Source organism: Panthera leo, chromosome D1, assembly GCF_018350215.1.
Source record: "Panthera leo isolate Ple1 chromosome D1, P.leo_Ple1_pat1.1, whole genome shotgun sequence".
Taxonomy (NCBI): domain Eukaryota; kingdom Metazoa; phylum Chordata; class Mammalia; order Carnivora; family Felidae; genus Panthera; species Panthera leo.
Window position 1 is genome coordinate 26953048 of NC_056688.1, and position 18643 is coordinate 26971690.

General features: G+C 51.6%; 1 protein-coding gene across 1 annotated transcript in view; it reads left to right on the plus strand.

Annotated features, from left to right (window-relative positions):
• ST14 (ST14 transmembrane serine protease matriptase) overlaps positions 1 to 10117 on the plus strand; it is a 42098-nt gene extending 31981 nt beyond the window's left edge. Inside the window, exons 15-19 of the mRNA XM_042906686.1 lie at positions 286 to 408; positions 1234 to 1420; positions 8186 to 8460; positions 9250 to 9386; positions 9484 to 10117. Coding sequence (XP_042762620.1) covers positions 286 to 408; positions 1234 to 1420; positions 8186 to 8460; positions 9250 to 9386; positions 9484 to 9645 — 884 coding nt within the window. The 3' untranslated portion in view covers positions 9646 to 10117. The remainder of the gene's footprint in view (positions 1 to 285; positions 409 to 1233; positions 1421 to 8185; positions 8461 to 9249; positions 9387 to 9483) is intronic.
• The last annotated feature ends 8526 nt before the right edge of the window (positions 10118 to 18643 follow it).

Genomic DNA, 18643 nt, shown 5'->3' on the forward strand with positions numbered 1-18643 from the left:
GCTTTCCTCCTGGTGGGAGCTGCCATGAGCACACTCACATTCCAAGTTTCCAAAGTTTGATAAACACAAACCACCCTCTCTGTGAAGTGTGACGAGAAAGTATGTCAGTGGGGAGAGAATCTTCCAGAAGGTGGAGAACCTTTGGTGGGCCTGGAAGGATGTGGGCATGGGTGTGGATGGGTACAGCAGGCTTGATAAGGAGCATAAGGTGGATGGATCATCAGGCTTCTGGTTGGGTGTTGCCATGGAACTGATTTCCTTCCCCTTGTACTCCTCCTTGAGCAGTAACAACTGTTGCCTGCACCAAACACACCTATCGCTGCCGCAACGGTCTCTGTGTGAGCAAGAGCAACCCCGAGTGTGATGGGAAGAAGGACTGTAGTGACGGCTCAGATGAGAAGGATTGTGGTGAGCAGGGCCGCTGCATACAGTTGTGCAGGTTGTTCACTGTGCAAGGCACATACAGAGGTAGAAATCATGCCAGTGCCTCAGTCACCCATCTCTGCCCCTGTCTACCTGGGGGAAAGGATGACTTTGCTGACTGGCACAGAGGCACTGTCCCATGGGCCAGCTCTGATCCTGGAGGCAGGGCCCAGGGCAGCCAGCAAGCACATCAGTGCCTCTGTGGCAGAGCTCGCATCCTGGCTGAGGTGTTGGGCTGGCCCCTGCTCTGTAGACCTGGCCCACAGGGCAGTGGCAAGTCCTGGCTTCCCCATCCTGCCTGGAGTGGGGCACAGCTTACCAGAGCAGTCGGCAGGGTTTAGTCCCCACCCCAACCATGCTTCAATTTGTAGCCTCATGTGTATTTCAGAGTCACTGGCCATAGGTTAAATCTGAGCACAGCTGTAGCTGTTCTGTGACTTTGCATCGCCGTCCCCCCCCCCCCCCCCCCCCCCCGGCTCTTCCCTCTGAGAGCTGTGTCCTTCAGCATTCAACGAGGACATCTAGGCAAATGACACTCAAATTAAATCTAAGCAAACCAGCAGGTCTCTCTGAAGGCCTCTAAATGCATTTGGGCAGGACTAAGGAGGTAGGAGCGTGAGGGTTTTGAGTGTGGGAGTGAGGGGGGGTGCCGGGAGGAAGTCAGTGGGTCTCTGAGGCTGGAAGATATTTGTAGAGGGTCCCACCAAAAGGCCACCACCCCACATGACCTCCCGTTGAGCCTGGCGTGTGGCCCCAGGGGCTAGTGCCCCGCCGTGACTTTCTGACCTTTGGGTTTTCTGCCCCTCCCAGACTGTGGGCTGCGGTCGTTCACCAGGCAGTCTAGGGTCGTCGGGGGCAAGAATGCAGATGAAGGTGAGTGGCCCTGGCAGGTGAGCCTCCACGCCCTGGGCCAGGGCCACGTGTGCGGGGCTTCGATCATCTCTCCCAATTGGATGGTGTCAGCAGCTCACTGCTTCATCGACGACAAAGGATTCAAGTAAGCCCTGGGCGGGAGCCACTGAGCAGGAGCAGGGAGGCTTCCTCTTAGAAGACCCTAAGAGGTTCTCCTCTGTTTTCTGGGCTTGGAAACCCCCTGTGTGTGTAAGTCATGGCAGAGTGGATGGCACGGGGGCAGGGCCAGGACTGGAGGGGTGGGAGACACCCCGGGATGTCATAGTGGTAATAATAAAACTAACACTTGTTGGGTACTCCCTTTCCATCAAGCAGTATCTAAGTGCTTCTCCTACCAACCCAGTTGGGCAGGTCTGGTTACGTCCCCGTTTTACAGAAACAGAGGTTCAGAGAGGTAAGAACATTTGCTTGAGGTTGTGCCGTTATGAGGTGGCACAGTCAGACGAGAGCCCGAGTGTGTGGATTCCAAGGCTTGTGCCGTTAGTCCGCACACAGGGACTCCTTGGGACCGGCTAGGACAAGCCTCACATTCACATTCCAGCTTTGTTTGCCCAGTGACCTTGGGCAAGTTATCCACGCCTGCTGGGCCTCAGGTGCTTTGGCAGCTTTGGTGACAGCATGAGTTCTTATCCTTGGAGTTCTGAGAATAACATGCTCGTGTTCCTGAAACCTGGTACACACTGTGCTCCACACATTGGAGCCTCAGGTCCCTGGGCAGACTCCAGCCTGGCCCAGGAAAGCCTCTAAGGAAAGGGTCAGGCTGGCATCTCAGAACGGGGTAAGCAGAGCCACAGTCTGCAGACCAGAGGTTCGGCAGGAACAGGTGGTCTGCCGCAGGCCTCTAGCCCCTGGCCGTAGGGAGTCTAGTGGGATGGCTTCCTCCTGGAGAAGCAGGCACAGGGGAGCAGACCTTGCAGGGAATCCCCGCCCTCAGGGCCTTCCTGCTGGGTGCATGCCCTTTGGACAGAGGCAGCTGTGTGAGAGGGTGACCGGACTGTCCTAGTCACCCTTCTGCGGGGCGGAGAGAAGAACCACTGTGCACTTTCTGGAGAGACAGCGCTAGGGCACCAAGTAGGCCCAAGGCACGGACGTTGAGCAACGTCAGGCAGGTGCACGTAGGCATGGGTGATGACATGGTCCGCAGGGGGCAGGGTCAGTGTGACTGTCCCCAGGGCCTTGCTGAGCTGTCAGAGGGCAGCCTCGTCCCGCCTGACTGTCCTCTCTTATTTTATCACACTTTCCTCCACCCTGGGCAGAAGAGATTTTGTTTCTTTTTGGAGTGATGGAAGCTTACTTACAAATATTGTAAAATAAGCTTGTTGTCTTGGGATACAGACAGGTTGCAAAGACAGAATGGAGTTCCCGCACACCCTAACGCAGTTGCCCTTGTTGTTAATGTGGTGCGTCTGTCCCACACTGGTCCCTTCTGCTAACACCAGTGTGGGCTTTCCTGGTATCCCAGGGGTTTTATATCCTTTCTGGGGCAGGAGGTAGTCCAGGCTCCCACTTTGCATTCTGTTGTCCCATGCCCCCAATCTCCGATCTAGGACAGTGGCTCAGTCTGTCTTTGTTTTTGTGATCTTGACGATCTGGAGGCCAGGCATCCTATGGAATGCCCCCCATCTGGGTTTGTCTGCTGTTGTCACGATTACACTGGGCTTCTGAGTGTTTGGAAAGGATATCACATCTTGTCAGCAGGCACATGATATCAACATGACTTACCGATGGTAATGTTGATCTTTCTCATTTGGTTGAGATAGCACTTGCCGGGGTTCCTCACCATAAAGTATTTCCCCCTTTATTATTAGGAAGTGAGCCAATTTGGAAGTCTTCTGTAAGGAAGATTTGTCCCTTCTTTTTCATTTATTTCTTCATCTACTTATATTCGTATGGATGCATGTATATTTACATTTTGGGTTGTAATCCAGTGATACTACTTTGTTGCTCAAATTGTTCCAAATGTGACCATTGCGCTCTCTTTGAGGTTGGCTCCTGTGTCCTTTTGATCTGCCCTCGTTCTTTTGTTCTTTTGAGACACTTCCTTGCTTTCTGGTCCTACCAGGTGCTTGTCCGGGTCCAGCCCCGGAATTAGCCATTCCCTCAAGAAATGTTAGCAGGGAATAGTATTTAAAAAGTGAGACCAGGGTGCTTGGTGTCCTTAGTGATACCGCAGTCCCACTGTTTCTAGACCCTCAGCAGGGCGAGCTAAGATACTCATGTACGGTCTTCACTGAAGAGCTCACCCTGTGCCCTCTGTTACTTCTCCCTCTTTCTCTTGCTTCCTCACTGAATTTCTCATTTCCTTGTCCTTCATCTTCTCTTTATTATCCGTCTGCCAGTTAATAGTGCACTTAATGCATTCAACACCCATTGTTATTAGCACTGGGAGACAACGATGAATAAGGTTTCCTCCCTGCACTTCCCAGGCTTCCCAGGCGAGGGGGATGACATACGGTACGCGTGCTTGTGCACACATAAATGTACATGCACGTGCACGCGGTAAGTGCTATGCAGCAACCAGGCACAGGTTACCTAGGCCGTGCGGGTGGGAGTTGAGAATTCTGCCCCAGGGCTGGGGAGGGAGACTTAGGAGTGCCTTTATGAGCAGGAGCATCTGATGTGAGTGTTGAAACGTGAGGGTGTTTGCAACTGGACAAGGTGACGCAGACCTTCCAGACAAAGGACAGGCGTGAGCAGAGGCAGGCGGGTGTGAAGTGTGCAAGGATCTGGAGTGTGGAGTGCAGTCACTCTGGACGCATTTCTGAGTTGGCAAGTGCTCGCCGAGCCTTACCATGGTTGAGAGGAGGCTACCTGGTTCAGTTCGTTCCATGACTTCTTAGCTGTGTGATCTTGGGCAAGTTACTGAGTCTCTCTGTGCCCGAGTCCTAAGCTTAAAATAGGCAGCCCTACATTGAAGGGCTGACTGGGGGAATGAAATGACTTGATGCGTTGGCACCGAGAAGAGTGCTTGGCTTGGCCACCACCAGTGCCCTCCCAACCACACGGCCGTCACGGGGGCAGCTCAGTGGCTACCCTTCACACCTTGTCTCTCGATGGCTGGTACGTGTGTGGACCTTCAACAGCTGGTGACTGAGTCTGCTCGTATAATCGAAGGCTGTCCTAGATGGAGGAATGTGGACTGGAGAGAAAAGACCAGTGTGGCTTTAGTTGGGGCTTAGCATGGACACAGGGGTGACAAGGGATGTCTATCAGGTGAGATGGCACCAGAGGGGAGGAGGATGACCCTCCCACTCTGCCCCCTCCCCTTACCCGTCCCGTCCATTCAACCCCTGGCCCTTGCCTGCTAGACATCCCAGGCCTTCTCTACTCTTTCCCCCTCACATGACTGCTCCCTTGGCTCCCCAGCCTCGGTGACTACAGCCCCCTCTACCTCATCACCTTCTTCCTTCTTGGCATGCCTGTCTGTCTCCGCAATGTGAAGGTGGTCTTTCCAAAGAGCTGATCTGATCACATCACCCCCTTGCTTACATGCTTGCGATAACCCGCGGGATAAAGTGGAAACGGCGTAGCATGATCACCATGGCCGCATTCTCTGGCCCCTGCCATCTCTCCAACCTCAGTCTCTGTCCTGCCCTTACACCTTCCATATATTCGATCTGGGGGGCTCCTGAGCACTGCAAACATTGGCTCTCGGTGATCGTGCTGCTTTCTCCCCCACCCGGAGGCCTTCAATAACCAAGTCCTATATGATCTCCAAGGCCTTCTTCATGACCTGCTTCCTCTCCTGACTCACCTCTTCCCACCCCATGCTCTTCCACAGCCTGCTACCTGTTTTCTGGAGGTCACCCATGCTGTGCTGTCGTGGGTGGTTTTCATGGCTCCCTCCCCAAGTACACAGTGGATTCAAGAGATCCACTTGAAAACTGGATCTCGGGGCGCCTGGGTGGCTCAGTGGGTTGAGCATCCGACTTCAGCTCAGGTCATGATCTCACAGTCCGTGAGTTCGAGCCCCACGTCTGTCTCTGTGCTGACAGCTCAGAGCCTGAAGCCTGCTTCGGATTCTGTGTCTCCCTCTCTCTGTGCCCCGTCCCCGCTCATGCTCTGTCTCTCTCTCCCTCAAGAATAAATAAAACATTAAAAAAATTAAAAAAAAAAAAAAAAAAAAAGAAAACTGGATCTCATGCAGTCTGGAACACCACAGATGGTTGGGAGAAAAAGTTAGAAACGCAGAATTAATTCCTGGTTGGGGAGGTGAGGGCTGATTCGGCAGGTCTTGGAATCATCTTTGGCTGTTGGAAAGGATCTCACAAAAGCAGTTTTCAGGAAGTTCTCATCTGGCAAATTAAAGAGAGACCAGGAGCAAAAAGACCGGTTTGGAGGCCAGTGCTTCTGTCCGGGTGTGAGGTTCTGTAGGGAGGTGGTGGCAGGAATGGAGAGAAGGGAAGGATGCCCAGGTCAGCAGAGAGCAGGGGAGCTGGGCTTCAGGCAGGGATGGGGGAGAGAGACGGTCAAGGAGGACTGTAACGTTCCATGCCGGCTGGAGAGAAGGTGCCTTGCCTGGACGTTTTAGGACTGACTGCTTCAGTAGCCTCTTGACTTTCCTGAGAAGTTAAAGATGAGGCAGGTCTTCATGCTTTCCCCCCTCATGCAGATTTTCTATTTTAAAGATATATTTTTCTGGGGTGCCTGGGTGGCTCAGTTGGTGAAGCGTCTGACTCTTGATTTCAGCTCAGGCCATGATCTCACGGTTCGTGAGTTCAAGCCCTGTGTCGGGCTCTGCGCCGATGGTGTGGAGCCTGCTTGGGCTTCTCTCTCTCTCTCCCTCTCTCTCTGCCCCTCCCCCTTGTTCTCTTTCGTGTTCTCTCTTTCTCAAAATAAATAAACTTTAAAAAAAGAGATATTTCCCCAATTTTTTATTTTGAAAATTTCTCAGACCTACAAAAAAGTTGCAACTACAATGAAAGAAAAAAATGAACACTCTCATACCCTTTATCTCATACCCTTTATACCATTGTATTTCTCTCTCTTTACACGTGTACATGCTTTTCTGAACTCTGAGTTATGTGCAGCCTAACCGTGATGACACCTGTCCCCTAAGTGCCTCAGCTCGTGTCTCCCAAGAACAGAGAGAGCCTCCCATATACCCACAATACAGGGATCACCTCCAGAAATGACAGTGTTGACATGGGACAAGTGGTGAGCACATCCTCCATGTTCTAGGTGTCCCCCAGTGTCCCCCAATATTGTCTTTTGTGTTTTTTTTTTTTAATTTAAAATCTAGTCTAAGGTCATGCTTTGTATTAGTCCTTAGTTTTCTTTAGTCTCTCAATTCTAGAACAGTTCCCCCAAGCCTTTATTTTTTATTATTTTTTTATGGCATTTTATGTTTGAAAAGTCCAGGCCAGTTATTCTGTAGAATGTCTCTTAATTTGGATATTTTGATTGTTTCTTCATGGTGAGAATTAGGTTAAGCTTCACCCCCCCCCCCCCCCCCCCCCCGAAAGCATTACACAGGTGATGTTGTGTCCTAGCCCATTGGTGGGAATGGCTGGGAGAACACTGATCAGCTGGTTAAGGTGGTGGTCATGGCTTTCTCCATTATAAATGTGCCTCCCCCACTTGGTTATGAGTAATCTTGGGCGACACTTTGAATCCTTGTGAATGTCTTGTTCCCCAGCAATCTCCTACTCTCTGCCTTTATCATCCGTCTATGATTCTTGCTGGTGTTGGTTGTTGCTATGGTAGATGCAAAATGTGATTTCTTATTGTATTGCTTCTTCTGTATTTGTTAGCTGGTGTCTTTCTGTAAAGAGTAGCTTTCCTCTGTCCTTATAAAATTTCAAAAGTATTTTTTAGATTCAGGATGGACTCCTGGATTCCCCTCCCCCTTTTATATTATTCAGCACATACAGTACTTGAATCCTGTGGTTTACTTTGATGTTTGGATGATCCTAATACTGGCTCCATGATTGTGTGAGCACTTACTTCTGGTGAAACAAAATGTTCCAAGGTCACTTGATGCCTTGCTTGCTTCAGACTTGAAATCGACCATTTCTCCAAGGAGATTTGGTTCTTTTTAATGGAGAAGGATATTTAGAAACCAAGTCCTGGGTGTGCTGGGAATGTCATTGCTTTGGAGCCATTTTTAGGAAAAATTCTGAGCTCTTATTGCTACTTCTGATTGCGCTCCCTCCTCCCCGACTCCTTTTGTATCTCCCTTTTCCCACACTGGAAGTTGAGGCTCCCAGCAACATCAGTGTGTCCTCCTGAATTGTTCAGACGGCCAGTATGCATGATAGAGTTCAGAATTGCTACACCTGTCCCACGACCAACAGTAGACCTAGTAAATGAAGTTCAGTCTACTGAACAGTCTACTGAACCACTGTGTTAAAAAAGTATTTCTGTTGAGTTCTGTGTTATTCCTTCTGTGAAAGATCAGATTGATGAGAAATGCATTTTTGGTAATCAGATTAAAAATGTCTTGGGGCGCCTGGGTGGCTCAGTCGGTTAAGCGTCCGACTTCAGCTCAGGTCACCATCTCGAGGTCCGTGAGTTCGAGCTCCGCGTCGGGCTCTGGGCTGATGGCTCAGAGCCTGGAGCCTGCTTCCGATTCTGTGTCTCCCTCTGTCTCTGCCCCTCCCCCATTCATGCTCTGTCTCTCTCTGTCTCAAAAATAAATAAAATGTTAAAAAAAAAAATTAAAAAAATATCTTAAAAGAGGGAAACAAGGGGGTTATGGGGGCTGAGTGCCATGGCAGGAGACACCAGCGGTTTCAGCTGAGGGCTGCAGCCATGCAGAAGCCACAGTCCCCTCAACATCTGGGTGGTGGCAGTGGCTTTCCCTAGGTCAGTGCTCTGCTCAGGGTCGCTGTCCCCGCTCCTCTCCCAGGTACTCCGACCATACCCTATGGACTGCCTTCCTGGGCCTGCATGACCAGAGCAAGCGCAGCGCCAGTGGGGTGCAGGAGCTCGGGCTCAAGCGCATCATCAGCCACCCTTACTTCAACGACTTCACCTTCGACTATGACATCGCACTGTTGGAGCTGGAACAGCCGGCCGAGTACAGCAGCACCGTGCGGCCCATCTGCCTGCCGGAAGCCTCACACACCTTCCCCACCGGCAAGGCCATCTGGGTCACCGGCTGGGGCCACACCCAGGAGGGAGGTGAGCCGGCTGGGCTGGCCACGTGTGGGCTGCCCACCTGCCTCTGTCTGGCAGCGGGAGGTTGTCCCAAGGTGAAGTGGATACTCGGCTCTGGGTCAGAGGCCTGGAGGTGCCTCTAAACTATCTGAGTGACCTTGGCAGTTGCTTAAACTCTGAGCCTGTTTCTTCATCTGTAAAATGAAGATAAAACACCTTCCAAGATGGTGCTCAGTGAATGTAAGAGCACTGTGGTGGGAGTCCTGTGTGCTGTAGAGGCAAGCTAGCTGTGCCCGTGTCAGGTCCTGTTGCAGGAGCCTGGCCTCCTCTGTCCTTCTGCCTCCATCCGAAGGCCCTGAGTTGGTAATTGTTATATTGAAAAAAATCAGTTATAACAGTACTACAGCACATTGTAACAACCTGTAGAATAAAGAGAGGAAAAAGTAAACCCGACACTTGGCTCTACTGCCATGACGACACCCCGGGGCCCCTCTGTGGTGCTTTCCGTGGGTCTTCCTGTTTTTCATTTCCCACACCTGTTCCCACGGCGAATGTCCGATCTCCCGTCACCTGTTACCCGGCGGGTTTTACGCGTGTCGCCCAGTTACCACAGGGCTGCACGATGTCCCCTCGCTTTGGTGTGGCATCAGTTCCTTGAGCATTTGTCAGCCACAGGTTTGGAGGCTGTGTCGGGAGATTTGCTACCGAGGTCTCTGGAATGGGGCCCTGCCCATGGCCCTGCAGGTGGGCGCAATGGCCCCGGGTCAGCACTGCCCCCCCCCCCCCCCCCCCCGTCTCCCCCTCCCCCACCAGGCTCCAGCGCACTGATCCTGCAGAAGGGCGAGATCCGCGTCATCAACCAGACGACCTGTGAGAGTCTGCTCCCGCAGCAGATCACCCCACGCATGATGTGCGTGGGCTACCTCAGCGGCGGCGTGGACGCCTGCCAGGTGCGCGCGGGGCGGGGGTGGGGCTGGGGGCGGGGCCCGGGCAGGGGGCGGGGCCCGGGGCGGGGCGGGCATTCATCCGGCCCTGGTCTCCCCGCAGGGCGATTCCGGGGGCCCTCTGTCCAGCGTGGAGACCGACGGGCGGATCTTCCAGGCCGGCGTGGTGAGCTGGGGTGAAGGCTGCGCTCAGAGGGACAAGCCCGGCGTGTACACGAGGCTCCCTGTATTTCGGGACTGGATTAAAGAGCAGACTGGGGTGTAGACGCAGGGGCCATCCGTTGGCCACCCAACGTGCACACTTGCGGGCCAAGGACACAATCGCTAAATCCACCCCTGACTTGGGCCTCCCAGAAGCCAGACTGTGAACTGAATCCCCAGGACCTCTGGAGAGGGTGAATCACCCTGGAGATCCCCTCTCCTCCCTCAGCCTCCAAAGCAAGGATGCGAGGTGGGGAGGGAGGACACTGGTGGTGCCAAGGGGCGGAGACTTGAAGACACAGCCTCTCTCCTCCAACCCCGAGCTGGGCTGAGGCTCATTCCCAAAGATCCGAGTCCTCTGCCTCTCCTCCTCCTGCCTCTCTGATACAGGAGCAGTAGTGTTGCGCCGGGACCGCTAAGATGAGGCTGGTAGGGCGCTGTGGACTCCTAGCTTCACACTGTAAGGAAACCCAGGCCAAAGGGCCCTGGAAGACACACCTGTCTAAGATTTGAATTGTTTTTTTATCAGCTCCTGGGGGGGGGGGGGGGGGGGGGGGGGCTCAGTGTGTGAATTTGTGTGTATGAGTAAACTTTGTTTTTAGGTAAATATTTTTCTTCCTGGAGTTGATGGGCTCTCCTTCCTCCTTCCTCCTTCCTCCTAACCTCAGCTGCAAGAAACTGGGTTTAAATTCCATTCAGCACAGACCCTGAAGTCAGACCAAGAGCAGAGGCCAGCAAGGGGCTATGTTTTGCTTCTGAGAGCAGGGCCTGGTGCCCTGAAAGGTGGTGTATACGACAGAGAGGGGGCTAGGAGTGAGGTATGAGGTGGGAAGGGTTTGTGGCCCAACCTGGGCACCCTAGGAGAGGGAGGCGCTGTGTCCCCAGAGGAAAAGAGGAAGTAGGGCTTTCCCTTAGGTGGGGAGGTGGTCAGATGAGGTGTGTGTATGCACGTGTGTGTGTGCGCGTGCTTGTACATGCAGACATGAGGGTATGCATGAACTCGAGGCTGTCCAGTGTGGTCTGAGCGGGTGTCCAGTGTGGTCTGAGCAGAAGGGATGATGCCTTGCTTAAGGGTTCTCACATCTCCAGTGCACCTTCTTTGACTTTTACATACTTATTAATTTAAAATATTCTCTTTCTCCTTGCTTGGAGTGACACAGAGGGACAACATCAGTGATCTAGGGAGGGCTTAGGGAGTTCCCGAAGGGATACTGGAGGACCTTCTGTATGCCAAGGCACTATACAAGCTGGGGCTGGGGGAAAGGAGGGTCCTAGGAAGAGAAATCAGATGGCCAGTGTCATGAACAAAGACGGGGCGGTGTTTGCTCATCACCGTATGCCTGGATTAGGCCTGGCTCCTAGAAGACGCTAATACCTATTTGTTAATATTGTTAATACCTATTTGTCTTTGCCCTCCATGAGTTTTGGGAACCAAAGGGAGGAAGATACAGTCTGGAGCAATCTGGACAGACTTCATGGAGGAGACGAGCTGCCCCTTGGATTTTAGCCTGAGTGTTTTACCCTTTGGAAGGAGGAGAGGTTTTGTCTTGACACCTGTGCAGGCATGCCTGTTGGGTTTTCCTTCTAGGGAAGGGAAAGAGCATCCATTTTTACCAAGATGTTACAGGTAGAGGAAAGAAGATGTTGTTGGAAGACCGCTGTGCAGGTGGTGCCAGGTTGTAAATAGCTGACATTCAGGGAGAAGCCTCATCTGTGCTCTGCTTCCCAAGTACGCACGCCCCTCAGGCTGCAGCCTTGGCTCAGCTGTAGAAGTGGTTCCCCGCACAGTGGGGTTCGGGGAGGCCAGCCTGGCCTGTGCCAGACCACAGCATCCTCATTCTCCCACCATGGCCTAACATGGTCTTGCACACTCCTTCCCAGGGTCAGAAATGCAGGCAGGGTCATCAGAAGACTTCACTCTGCAAGTGCCTTTGTCCCCTAAGAGCCCAGTGTCTCTCTGTAACCCCCTGTTCCAGTTTACTGTGGTTCCTCAGCCCCACTGTTTTCCACCTGGGGAGTGGGTTAAAAATACTGGTAGGACTCCTCTCCAGGAGTCTCGGGGGCGGGAGGGTGGTACTGGGCACATCATCTATGAGTGTGTTCCCACAGTGTGGCCCCTTTGCCGGGAGCAGCCACACCACCCGGGAAGGCTCATGCTGCACCCAGACCTCCTGCACCTGAAACTTTGGGGCAGGGCCCTGGAGTCTGTGTATTGGCAAGTGTTCCAGATGATTCTATGAACCTGAAGTTTGAGGGCCACCATTTTAGCAGTGTGTCCACGGGTAACAGCATCAACCTCACCGAGTGCCCCCTGCCCAATGCCCAGGGAAGTGGTGTACAGGTATGTCCTCTACTCCTGCTGGGGTCTTAGTAACCTCAAACATTTGATGCCTGGAAGCTCAATGAAGTTGTCAGTTCTTTTCAAAAGACCGTGGAAGCAAATCCATTTACTCCTGACTGGAGATAAGAATGGCCTAAGAATCCTTCAGTAACGGGAAGTCAAACTCATCACTCTGAGGCTCCTTAGTCCACGGATCCATCTCTTTGGTTTCCTGCCAACTACCTGACTCTCTATTGTTTTAGCCACCAACCAAAAACATTCGAACTAAAGCTTAGTGAATGTTTATTCAATTGCATGGGCCGGGAGTCTGATCCAGATGTAGATTCTGCAGAAATAACAGTACATTTGGATTACTTAGGATGGACTTTATTATAGACACGGAAAGGGCCCAGTTAGGAAGCTGGGGGAGACTCAGAGCCGCAGAACCCACAGGGCCGGGAGGGAAGTCGTGCAGCCATCAGGGGGCAGCACAGGATTTCCCTTCTGGGCTGCAGACCACCCAGAGGGGGCGGGGCATGTTGCAGTCACAAGGGACCTGCGTGCTGCCTTCTGGGGTTGCCTGAGGTGGGACAGGAAAGGACCCCAGGTCCAATGTTCTCAGAAGGCGGTCTTCCTGCTTTTCATTTGGTTTTTAGTGCAATATAATTGGTGTCCTTTTTTAGGGTATCAAGAGGCCCCAGCACCAAGCCTTTCCTGGTTAGTCCTTCTGCCCCTTTGGTACCCCCGTCACCCTAAACTGCAGTCAGGACCCTGGCTCTCAGACGTTGGGCCCAAGAGAACATACATTCCCAGGGAAGAGTCAAAAGACAGCTTTCGAGAACAGAGGTGACCTATGGGTAGGAGGTGGGTTATTACTGAGGGTAGCAAGCAAGTGTGAAATATCATCCAATTAAACACAGCTGGCAGATAGCTGCGACATATAGGAAAGTGTGTTCTTACACACACACACACACACACACACACATTTAGGGGGAAGAGCAGGGTGTGTGTTTTAGGGAAGAAGGTCCCAAGTAGAGTATGTCACAGGAATGTTACCTGGCTGTTACCCCAGGACACTCTCTCCCTCCCCAGGGGCTCTGAGGTGCCTACAGGCATGAATTTAGGGGGCCTCAACCCTTTAGGGATGAAATGATGCTTTTCACCTTTCCAGGCTTGGAGTCACAGGTGGGGGTGGAGGTGGGGGTGGGTGTGGGTGGGTGTTTTGTGCACCTGCAGCCACATGTAAAGGAAATTAAGTCAGTGGTTCTCAGACATTTGAATTTCTTGGAACTGTGAAGTTGTAAGAGTGCACGGGCCCAACACATCTCCCATTTAATGAAAAGCGTCTTCTAAGTGTTCTTTGTGCTTTGTCTTATTTAATGTAAACTTCACAACCCTATGGTCATTCCCATTGTACAGACAGAAAACCAGGGCACCAATAGTTTGAATCACTGGCCCAGGTCCCATATTTAGGACCTACCTGTTGCATCTAGGATTTGAGTGCTGGCAATCTGGCTCCAGAGTTGGCACTGTTAGGCCCTGGCCCACCACAAACTGTATTATTCACACACCATCATTTCATAAGGAAAGGACATTTTAACACGCAGAATGAAGGTAGGCTGCATGACTCCCATTTCTTTTGGGAATTCTGACAAACCTGGTCATGAGCCCTTCCTGCCACACAGCCTATTTCTGGGCGGGGGCTTTGCTCTGGGCTGGTAATGCAGCCCCATCTGCTTTGCCAGCCTGGGTGGAACGTCTCTGCCAATCAGGTCCCTGTGCTCCGCCTAGCCACAAGCCTATCTCAATTTGCCCAGTGAGGGCGGTTGGTTGAAAGAGGGAAGGGAAGAGAGTGTTTGTTGGAAGAAGGTGGGGGATAACCACTGTCTCAGGGCAGGTCCCTGGTCACTGGGCCGGGAACCCTCAGGGAGATCATCAGGAAGGATGCTTGGAAAGCCACCAAATACCGCTGTGAATGATGAGCCCAAACCCCAAAGCAGGAATGGGAATATTTGTCACCTGCTTTTACATCTTGGCATTTTACGTAGAAGATGGTTCAAACTCATCTTCCACAAGGTGACAGACACTGGCACTAACAACAGGGAGCAAGTGGCCATTGTTCTGGGCTTGTGGGGTGGCATGGGTTCCCGCCACCCAGCTGGTGGCCTGGCTCCCCTGGGGAAGAGCCCTTCTGAGCTGGTGGCAGAGACAGAAGATGAGAGGGAGCCGCCATGGGCGCATTGGGAAAGGCAGGATTGAGCCCTGGGCACCAGCTGCACGTAAAGGGTGGGGGGCTCTGTCTAGATTTTATGTCCTGGCTGTTCCCTGACACTTATCTGTCACGCTAACTGCTTTGGTGGTCAGAGAGGGCCTGCTTTCCTCCTTTTCTTCTCGAGAGGGGTGGTATAGTCCCAAGTTCCATCATCCTCTCTGTCTGCAGCTTCAGACTATTTATTCTATCCCTCACCTCCGATTGTTTCCTGAAAAGTACTATCCAGCGTTGTTTCCAGGCATCAGCGGAATCCATTCCATGGTCTGTCTGTTCCATTGTCTCAGAATCTTCCAAAAGGAGGAGGCATGTGTGTAATTTCCAGGGATGTAAACCTAACTTTCCCTTCCCCTTGGCTCTCCTGCTTCCCTTCCGCCACACGCGTCCTTTACCTTGGAGGTCATCACTCTTTCCCTGCCCACACCCTTATGATCAAGAATAACTCAGTGCCTGTGCCAGACCTCTCCTCTGGAACTTCATATGGACTTGCTTAACTCAAAAAAGAAATTCTTCCATCCATAGCCTGTGCTCTTTTTCCAGAGAGCTGCGAGAACACGGTGGTGTGTGTGTGGTGGGGGGCAGGGGGTACTGGGAGAGGGAGGCTGGGGGCAGGGGAGGACGAGCGAGGTCCAGCAGAGAACGGTGGAGAAGCTCTCTCTCCACAAAGAAGTATATTCAGAGAACAGCTCCCAAAATAAATGGCATTGGATACCTCTTTGAATTTCATGATATGAATTCTGTCCAAATGCCTATTAGGACTGGAGAAATGTACAGAAACAGACTAGAAAAAAATGAGATCTTTGAAGCCTGTGACTTGCACCAAAAATGGTAACAAGCTTATTTATGTAAGCCAGAGGAAAGGATGAAGAAGGAAGTCATTAATTCAACAAGCTTTCTCTGGGGGCCACTCTGTCATTTGTGACCGAGGAGAGGGCAGTTGATTGATGTAGGAGGGGGACATGTAGGAAGCCAGTCTTGAGGGTCCTGAGGCATGTCCAAGGCCTGCGGCGGTTCACATTCCTAGTAGGTGTGAGGTCACAGGGTCTGGCTACCTGCCCGGGCAGGGGAAAGGAGCCTGTGCCTGGGGCCTTTCCAGTTTGTGCCAGGACTTTTCCGTGATCCCTCAGTTGCTCAGTGGGAACTACTTCCTGGGCTAACGATGGCCTGCGGGGCATCCTGGAAGAATCCCACCCTTCAGCCTCACAGTTGGAAAGAACCTTAAAGGTCATCTGGGCCAACCTGCTGTAGCCCAGAGACAGGCTTCTGGTGCCGAGGAAGTCGCTGTTCCTCCACCTGTCTTTGTACACCTGCCTCGCCAAAGGGTGTTTGAAGTTATCTTGCTGTCTTTCCCCTGCTGGATGTTGGCTCTGTGTAGGATCTGGTGGATCTGCTTCAGTGACATAGAAGAAGTGTCAGTGACAACCAGCAGCATGTGCCCAATGTCTCATCTATGTCACCTAACTGCACGCTCATCGCAGTCCTGTGATGTGTATTCTATCACTCCCGTTTGCAGGAGAGGAAACTGAGCCTGGAGGTGCACTGTATCTTGCTCAGGTTTCCTCAGTGATTGAAGATGAAGGGTGCAACCCCAGTTGCTGGCCTTAAGCCTGTGCACTTAATCCCGTACTGCCTTCTGGAACCAAGGTACTCTCCACCTGAAGCTTTGAGATGCTGGGCCCAGGACCTCTCTTGCCAGGTAATAAACTCACTGGCTTAGGCACCACCGTGGAAAAGGCTAAAATGAACTTTCACTAGCTGGACTCTGGAATGGCTCCTTCAGCATTTCAAAATCCTTCCCATTCCTATTTCTTTGGCTACCCCCAATAGCCCCTGGGCATTTCCCTTTCTCAGGGGCCAAACCATCTGCTTTCTCTTATTCCTGTGCCTGAGGCCAATGTGGACTGGAGGGAGAACATGTTTCCTTGAGTCGTTGGCCATGGGCAGAACTATGAGTTTTGACCTGAGATTCAGAAAGATCCACCTTTGCCCCTCATCTTGCTTCCCTAAGCCATGCATTTCTGCTAAATGCTGGTTGCATTTGGCGGAAGCTTAAGCAAAGGGCAGCAGAAGCCCACGGTGACGCGGGTACCTTAGCTTGGAGCAGTGAGTGGAAAGGAAGATGGATAGAAATTCTGTTGGGCTGTGGAACATGTACTGGGCCCTGCTGAGCCCAGGGAAATACCCCTTGCTCAGATTTTTCCATCTCAAAAAAAGATCCACAGATTGAGCTTCTGGCAGGGTGGAAGTATTTCTGGATCACTGATGGCAGATTTTCGCTGAGATCCGGAGGAATATAGCAACCAGAGCTGTAAAGATAATTGTGTTTTGTTCTAGTTCAAAGGTTTTTGAAAAATAAATGAGTGGCTAGCAGTTTGGACTGTTTCACTGGGTATTTTAGACAAAAGTCTTTTAATTTGGTTTAAAAGTATTTTGTTAAGTTTAGGTTAGGGTTAGATTGTTTTGAATCCTTGCTCTGGGTCTTATTCTAGGTAAGAGCGGTAGGGGGCGCTCACACACCGCTTTTCATTAGATCAGTTGCTGAAAGGGCAGGCGTAGAGGTCCCGAAGGAAGTTTTGGGTGGTTCACCTTTCTCCATGACGTTCCTCCCGTCCAGTTAATGGTGAGTCTTGGCGAAGCATGGATGTAGAACTCCTGCGTCCCCCTGTGTGGAAACGCTGGGTTTGGGTATCACTGTGAAGGCCCTTTCCTTTTCTCTTCCTGACCCGTCACCTCAAGGTGTGACTACCCATAGGCAATGGCTGTTTGCCAGCTGTTTTCTGCACACCCTGGGAGAACGCACCACACTTTACAGAGGCTGGCAGGCACTTTCAAGACCCACAAGTATTTCCTGAGCCCCTGAACTGGATGGCCTATCTCTGCATGTGGAGCAAGCCTCATTTATATGATCTTGGAGTGTGTTAAGGGTTGGAAACAGGCGGGAGTCTTTGGCAGATTCCTAGGCTGGAGCAGGTTTATGGGAAACCAGAGAGATTTGGGATCATGGTCACTGCTAAGGGGAACTGAGCATTTTCTTTTCTCTCTTCTCGGGGCCCTAAGAAGCTCCCCAGATCACCTTTCCAGAGCACGGATTTCATCCCATTTAATGTATCTGGGAACATTTCACATCTTTGAAGCTTTTCTTCTCCAAGGTTAAATATTTTTAACCCCTTTTGGCTTTCTTTACTACATGCTAGCTTTTCGGTCATGTTCACATCAGGTGCTGGGGAAGCTGATGAAGAGCTTGACGTGTCCGTGAACAGCTCACGATGAGGAGTTCCTTCATTCTTGAGAGTGAAAATGACAGAGGTAGGAAGTGTGCTGAGGTTCATATTATACTTGTTTTTTTTTACAATTAACTATAACTATAAAGAATGCTATTCTTTTGGACCTATTTCCATGGTATGTACATTTATACCTCATTTATTCATTCTGAGGATACTGACTTCTTGCTATGGGCCAGGCCTGTTCTAGGCACTTGCCGTACAAGTGATGATTCCAAATACCTCAGGAGGAAAGTGAGGCTGAGGGAAAGTTGTGTCACTTGCCCATATGCTGTGCTCCGAATCTCCGGACTCTGCACACGGCACTGTTCTGTCTGGTTGTCTACCACAGGAGGGAAGAAAGAAACCTTGAGAAGGTAGAGGCAGAACTGAATGTTCCATGAAAATTTTATCAAAGCCCAGCTACTCAAAGATGAGTGTTTGGCTCTGGAAACGTAAGCATATTTGTTCGCACATCCTGTGACCCGAAACTAACATTATCTGGGACGGAGTCTGAATTGGATTCAGCCTTGACTCCCCCCCCATACTTTTCATTCTCCTTGGGATCAGTAATCCTCTTCTGTTGTGTCTTTAATTCATGGGAAGCAAGGACCACACTTTCATGTCTACACCGAGAACAGGTTATACAACTTAGCACACTTAAAAGATGGCCTGTTGGCATGGTGCGTGGGGAGAACCAGGGAGGCGGCCAGTGTTCCAGGGTTTAGGAACTACGTCGTTGAGTGTTTTGCTGCTGGCTAGGGCCAGATGAGGCATCTGGTTCCCACTGGAGGTTGGGGTTGCTGGAAAGAGCTGAGCTGCTGGGTTTTCCTTTGCTCCTGGCTCTGCTCATCCCCTCCGCCCCTGCGCCCAACATGTACTTTATGGTGGGAGAGGAGCTGGAAAATCCACTGACACAAATTAAGAGCTGGGATAAACCTGTGACTGTGAGTGACAGGGCCCAGGTGGGACAGGAATCAACCAGTTGAGGAAAAACCTATACCTGGTGCCTGGAAACAGAGGCAAAGGAGGGGTAAACTTTGGCTCTGGGATGCTGGTTGTTACTGGCAGCAAGAGGTGGCGTGTGAAAAGGGGGATGTAGGGCTGAAGGGGGATGTAGCACACTCATTTTTACCAAACATGAAAGGGCTTTTGGTCCCAAGTGCTACAGGGGTGAGGCTCAGGGCCCCATGGCCCCTCCAGGCCTGGTCTG